At 34.4% G+C, this 7,398-nt stretch overlaps 2 protein-coding genes across 3 annotated transcripts in view; one reads left to right on the forward strand and one right to left on the reverse strand.

The window, feature by feature from the left end:
* Positions 1-1,032, forward strand: part of LOC106111437 — a 40,507-nt gene extending 39,475 nt beyond the window's left edge. For both annotated transcript variants that reach the window (XM_013293531.1, XM_013293532.1), the window contains exon 10: positions 416-1,032. In XM_013293531.1, coding sequence (XP_013148985.1) covers positions 416-577 — 162 coding nt within the window. In that variant the 3' untranslated portion in view covers positions 578-1,032. The remainder of the gene's footprint in view (positions 1-415) is intronic.
* A 3,723-nt stretch (positions 1,033-4,755) lies between these two features.
* The window catches only part of LOC106111415 (rho GTPase-activating protein 190), a 30,615-nt gene continuing 27,972 nt past the window's right edge, over positions 4,756-7,398 (reverse strand). The window contains exons 39-41 of the mRNA XM_013293497.1: positions 7,379-7,397; positions 6,847-7,089; positions 4,756-6,433 (exon numbers count right to left, since the gene is read on the reverse strand). Of these exons, the coding sequence (XP_013148951.1) occupies positions 6,856-7,089; positions 7,379-7,397 (253 nt within the window). The 3' untranslated portion in view covers positions 4,756-6,433; positions 6,847-6,855. The remainder of the gene's footprint in view (positions 6,434-6,846; positions 7,090-7,378; position 7,398) is intronic.

Below are 7,398 nucleotides of genomic sequence, written 5' to 3' on the forward strand. Positions count from 1 at the left end.
CGCTACAAGCGGGACAGCTACCAGGTACCCACGCCGTGCCTCCGCGACACCGCGCCATCGCGCCCACAAGCTGAGGACATTGTCCTCCATGTATCTGTTATTAGTCTCTACAAGACTGCACATTAAGATCAAATTGGGTTCCTTAAAACTGTAAAGTAATTTAGTGTGTACTTTCTTTTTATCTTGCTAATCTACCCTCTTTTCAAACTATACTCATCTGTCATATTTCACGTCAGTTAAAATAGTTAAAAAGTAGAAATCGTAGTACCTAGTGTCCATGTATTTATTGTCTATGTATTTATCTGTTTTTTTACGGTCCACCTTAGTCACAGTAACTATAGCTAGAGATTAAGAGCTAAATTATCTGTTCCTAAAAATAATAAAGCAATATTTATTTAAAAATGTAATTGTGCAGGAGATGACGACGTCGCACTCGGAGCACGAGAGGACGAACAGCGTGTGTTCGTCGATGAACTCGCTGGGGTCGGCGTGCACGCACAAGTCGCGCAAGCTTTCCGCCGCTCCGCAAGATGGCGCCATCCCCTGGTGCGGTTGCTGGGGCGCCGGCTGCGTTTAGACACGCGACGGTAGAACAAGAAATGACTTAAAACTGTCGAGTATGTTCCTAGATTGTTCAATGTGCACAAGGAATAAAGTGAAAATAAAGGTTTACAAATGCAGCAACTGTGTGAACTTATAACATTTTCTAAGGGGACTGCGATAAGAAAAGTTGTTTATTGAACAAAAATGGCGGCCGTGACAGCTGTTTATAACCTCAAAAGTTACAACATATACAGAATCTGTCTATTCGTAGCTGTTTTGTGGTTGATTACATACCAGGTGCAAGGACATTCAGTGGACTCTATCTAATTTATGGGACAATAGCTAGTGAAGTGAGTTTTATGTAGAGTTTTACTATCAACCTCATTTGTCTTTATTACCGAGTTCATATGAAAATACATATATAAAAAGTAGCAGAATATGTTGAAGATGTCATCTTTTTTATTTAGCAACTAGTATATTTTAAAAATAACCTCAATTTAATGTTAAAGAAATATTTTTGAACTACTCCTTATGTATAAAAACAAATTACTTTACTCATCCGAGCGTTTTCATTCATTTTTGTAAAATTTACATAATTTTATTTTTCATGATGCCACTTTGTAATCCATCATTTTTAATTTTACAGAGTAGTTCATTCTATCATAACTTGAACATTGCCGTAACATTTATTGTAACATAATATCTCTATTTTATCCATAAGAGTGAAAGGGATAACAATAAAAATGTAGACAGCGACGACTCAGTTAAATTTGTGTATATTTTAAATGTTCTGTGGTGTCATAGAAATACTCATGTTCGGTACACAAATTATATTACAAAAGATTCTGTTTTTGTTTCATTTGCAAAATACGCCTTTTACCTGCTCTAATATAAAAATTACATAGTCGAATTCAGTAGCTCCTATTGGGAAGTGGGTCAAAAAGAGAAATGTCATTAAAACAATCCCCTAAGCTAGGTACAATCGCGGAAATCCGCGGTGTTCCACTTACAGAAAAATTGCCTTGTTTCTTGCAAAGAGACAAACTGCCTTTTAAAAATAACCAATTAACAGGGCCTTTATGCTTTGTACCACTGACCGCTCTTTTATCGCATAAATTTAAAATTTGTGTTTATAAATCAATAAATTTAAATACAAAATTAGTGATCATTTAAATTCTATGGGCCTGTTCCACCAAATTGCAAATTGTTTAACAATTCACCGTGTAAAATATGATGAAAACATCGGAATTGTTACTTTATCTGACGTCATTTTTAAGCTATCTGAGTAGACCAGTGGTGGTGGAGTACAAAGGAAGGGCGTGTAAAATAAAACACTAGATAAATACATAGATGGTTATTTATTATAAAATAGGTATGACACATTCTTTTGAACTGTGTTTTACAGTTAAGACGCACAAAGCAAAATTTATTTACCCACTGATCCTAACCAATTGCCTCATTTTAAATAAAAAAAACGTTAACATTACCAGTAATATAAAAATTAACAAATTGCAGAAACATTATGGAACTAATGTCTTTGCATACATTAACAGTGATAGTGCCCGCTTTAACATCTTCGCAAAAATGGGCCGGCTCGCCCGGTGTAATACCACGACCACACAGAAAACAGGCGTGAAGTGGAAGCAATTCCGTGTTTCGTCTGATGAGTGTGGTGCCGGAGGCCGAATTTTAGTCCCTTTCCCTTTCCACCTTTTTCTTAAGAGGAAAGGATGGGAAGGAAAAGTGGATTTGACGGTGTAGGAGACGCATAAGAAGGGGAAATATCCTCTTTATGTGTGTCTCCTGCTCCGTCAAGGGTACGTAACGCATCTGCATTTGCGGATGTTTATGTGCAGCGGTCGCTTTCCATTTCGGTAGATTCAAGTGGCCATTTATGGATTTTACTCGTTTGCCACCTTGTATTATAAAAAACGTAATAAAGAAATCTATTGTACCATTCTGAAACCGGTATTTTTATATTCTTGGTTAACTGTACGGGTATATCAGAAACTTACCCATGACATTTATAATTAAGTTTAGCAAACTGTAGGCATAAGCAAATCTTCAGTTATTTTATATTATAAATGCAAAAAAAGTACAGTCAGCTGCACCAATATACATTTAAAACACCCCAGAAAACTGTATAAATTTTAAGTTTCAAAAATATGTATTCACGTATTTCAATAGCATGTATACATTGTGGAATTCTCAAGAATACGTGTATATTTCTGACAAGACAAGATACAATATTCTAACGCTATGTCAATGTTATTTAACAGCTGACTGTAATTCATTTTTATCTATTTCTGAATTTCTTCGAAGGTTATATAAATATATTACAAAGGCAAATGATTAGAATTCAGTGAGCTAAGCGTACATTGACTCTACATTAGAAAAATTTGACAACCTACAAAAAAAAACAGGCCACAAAAATTAAATAGGACTCACAAAAAATTATCTACAACCAAACATAATGGCACTAAACTCAAATAACAAAATAAAAGGGGAAGATAATTGTGCGAATAGAAAAAAAAAACAATAAAAAAATATTGCATAGAGTAACAAAGATATGGCTTTTAAAAACTCTTTCATATAAAAAATAATCTCAAATAAATAAATTACATTAAAATAAACGAATGAATGTACAATATTTACATCAATTATTTATATAGAAATTGCATTTAAAAAATCATCAGGGGTAAATCGTGAAAAATTGAACAAAAAAACTTTTTTGTGAGATCTACAAAAAGCGAAAGACTAGGGAGAGGGAAACAAGAAACAGGCAAGTTCTATGTCTTTTTCGATTCATAGTAAAATATAAAAAATCCCCCTACGTTCCCCTGTTGGACATGATCGTCTATCTCTTTCACACGCAATCTAACGAGCGAGTGTGAAAGAGACGGACTATATGACAAATATTGATAAAAACTTACATTACCTTAACTACGCTTAATGGAAACATCTAGTACATTAAATATAATACTTAATACATCGATTTCACATCTTACGTCTATCCATCAAACTATCCAAGCCATCCAATACATAGATTATACCAAAAACTGCGGTTTATTGCACTTCCTACCGCAATATACACAAACTTACAGATTAAACACAATTTAAAAAGCAGACATTTTTATAGACATTGTGTTGTATGGATATGTAATTATCGAGGAAAATATTTAAAAGAGAAGAAAAAAATATTTCACGAAACGAAAATAACATTAATATCAGTCTATATGAAAAACACTTACAACTCGTACGCAATAACATAAGACATTGGGATGACGTCACTATACTGTAAAATGGCAATATACAAACATTAGTGCTCTTTTTTCCCAAATAATACGAAGGAAAGTAATATGTAATACAAGACTTACAGGATACGTCATTAGAACCAGTGTTATGTTATCGTGCACGGGTTTTCCTATAGGCCATTCTGCACAAAACCGATCTTATACGAAATCTGTCCATAGACCTAACTCTTACATTAAAATAAGCGAAAACCCATCGACATTAGTGTGCGAAAAAAATTAATTAAAAAATATCAACTCTTTATAAAATACGATATAAAAAGTGTAAAAAAAAAAGTTCACAAATAAGCTGCCAGATAAATTAAATGCATAAAATACATTGTACAAAAATATACAAAAAATAATAATAAATCTATGATATGTAGAAATAAACCCTATTATATTGTGATGAGATACAATGTCATACTTCTGAGAATCCGTAATTGAACAAAAAAAAACACAAAGTTTACGTAAAATTAAGAAACTTATTAAAAAAGTAGTTAATAAAATATATTTAGGGCCTGTCCCACCAAATTGTAATTAGTCTGATAACAATCCAACATGCAAAATATGTGATAGAAATATCGGATTTTGTTACAAGCTGAGCCTCTATCAGCCAGTGGTGGGACACGCCATAAACCATCATATCTATCATTTATTTTTTAAAAATGAAATATTTGTAAAAGGAGCTATATAAGTGACAAAGATAAAAATATAAAAAAGAAAGAATTCTTTAGGAATACGAGAATGGTCAATTAAAATTTAACAATAAATGGAAGTTTCAAATCTTATAAAGTCCTATAATGTAAATAATATATCAAAAATATCGAAAATAAAATATGAATCAAAATAAAGAATAAAAATATAAATAAATCTAAAAATATATATTCACATATAAATTAGATCTTTTGATAAGTATCGAATAAAAGCATATATTATATCAATAAAGTAAAAACGTACATCTTATTATATAAAAGCTAAATTATTTTTTCATGATATAAATTTAAAAAAAAATAATAAAAATGGCAATAAATATCACACTGCATACCAAATGACTCCTCTCAATATCACTCAATTATGCATTAACATTCACTATCTAGCGATTTATCTGACAGATACACACTAGTTAGACTGGCATTTTTAATGTTACATATACTGGTATTATAATCTGTACACACGGGCTAAAATGGCATTACAGTCCGTGTACAACATAGACTGGCATTATAATCTGAGTACACACTAGCTAGATTGGCATTATAGTTTGTGTACAACCTAGACTGGCATTATAATCTGTGTACACGTTAACTATATTTAATCCAGGATTTCTAGCCCAGTAAGGTGCTATTGGTTGGTTTCGTCAGAAAATATGTAAAAAGGGCATAGAGATAATACAACAGTTACAGTATGAAAAGGATCTTTTGAAATTAACAGGGGGCAGTGAATTGTTATAATTTAGTTTTTATGCTCACCGGGTTTTATATCCTTATCGGTCTAGGTTGTCATTATAGTCTGTGTACACACTAGACTGGCATTTTTAGTCTGTGGCAAGACTGTGCTGTATTCTAAATGTCGTTCACCAACTATTACCAACATTTGAACAAACATGTACAAAAAATCGCTCAAATCTTGGATGATTTAGAACAATGGTATACCACTTTTAGGGCCTGTCCCACCAAATTGTAAATTGTCTGATAACAATCCAACGTGTAAAATTTGTCATTTTTAAGCTATCTGAGCCTTTATCAGCCCGTGGTGAGACAAGCCCTGATCGCTCAAATAGAGCTCTTACAGATTATATACGATCTAAAATATCAAATGGGAGTATATATATATTGTCGTTTCGCCGAAACGACCGTATCCACTATTTATCATACAAAATACAAAACACAACACAATACCAAGCTTCGATTAATATCAAGCAATATAAATAAAATATTTTAAACAATAAATAAAAGCTCTTATATGATATTTTGCACATACATAGAACGTTACACATATCACTATGTTAATTAATATTAACAAATACATCAATAATTACTTTCGAGTGAACGGAATGTGCTCGTAAATGGTGTTGCCATAAATCGATTATACAAATATAATTGCTTAGATTATATTATTCGGTATTACTTAATTAAGATTTCTCATTAAATACGTTTTGTGCTCGAATTTCAATCTTAAAACTATACCAAACGTACGTTACAAAACGGCGTCCTTAGCTCACACAAGTCGAAATTCATTTATAAAAAGCGTCTAGACATCAAAATGCAAGCAACTCGTAAGAGTCTAAGCGCGATATGATATGACAACACTTGTATAAAATAAACCGCATTTCAATCACTGGAACGACTTTCCATACTTAAAACCACAGCAACTTAAGAGTGCGCGGCTGTCGCCAACTGTCAATGTCACTGCCACTGTCACTGTCACGTTGACAGGCCAGTCGCGCGACAGTGGCGCCGCGAGGCAAACTTACGCACTAGCCGCACTTCGCCACTAAAAGTTCCGACACGTCACGAGCCGCCGCGAGCCCGCGGTGACGTCACACGGCCCCGCTGACGTCACACGTCGTCCATCACGAATGCAACATGCATTGTGGGTTCCTGAAAGTAATAGAACACCAATTAATTTATTGTCCTACTTATTTCGAATACAATAATTTTTTAACCTTCACATCCTTCTATAATGGATAGAAAGTTGAATTGGATTTGACAGAGAAGAAGACGTATCGAAAGGAGAAATAATATTTTTTCTATACATCCCCCACCTTGTTTAATTATATAATTTAAAATAATAGATGTCTACAAGTGAAGCGGTCATATCGCTACTGCGCGAATGATTTGTATTAACTAAAATAATGTTTTTTATTTGGGAGGGAGAACGAGACATGACAAGTACACACGATAGAAAGAGATAGACGATGAATTGTCAACTCTAGTAATTTTTACAATGAATGACTTTTGGAACGCTGCTATAGTAATTACTGCAGCTAGTGTGCAGATGAAATAATACTCACACACGTTCCTCACACCATAACAAAAGCCTCCTGCCCCCTGAAGAGGAAGGGGTGTTGGTCGATCATGGTCTGCACGATGTCCTCGAGGTAGGGGCGCGTCATCTCGAAGCGGCCCATGTCGGAGAACTGCACCGGCAGCAGCGTCGGCCACCAGCAGATCGCCAGGTTCTTGCTGTCCATAGAGTTCAGCTTCGAATTGTCCGCCACCCTGTACCAAAGAAGAGTAAATACACTGCACTTTATCTAATGGTTCATTATCAGTTATATCAAGGAAAAATAGCCTAAGACAGGCGAGACATTAATTTAAAAGGGGGTGGTCTCACTCAAACACAAGATAAATTTTCGTCCTATCATTTGTAAGGTACTTAACAATCGTTCTAGAATATTCTATCTAACTTTGATGCTCTGAGATGTAACAATGATGGTTAGGTCATCATTTTCTTTTAAGAGACACACATGTCACTATAATCGTGGGGGCGTGTAGAGGGGGCGTGTCGCAAGGACGGGTGTGGCGGAGGCGTGTCGCAAGGACGGGTGTGGCGGAGGCGTGTC

This window comes from Papilio polytes, unplaced genomic scaffold (assembly GCF_000836215.1).
Source record: "Papilio polytes unplaced genomic scaffold, Ppol_1.0 DF824169.1, whole genome shotgun sequence".
NCBI lineage: Eukaryota > Metazoa > Arthropoda > Insecta > Lepidoptera > Papilionidae > Papilio > Papilio polytes.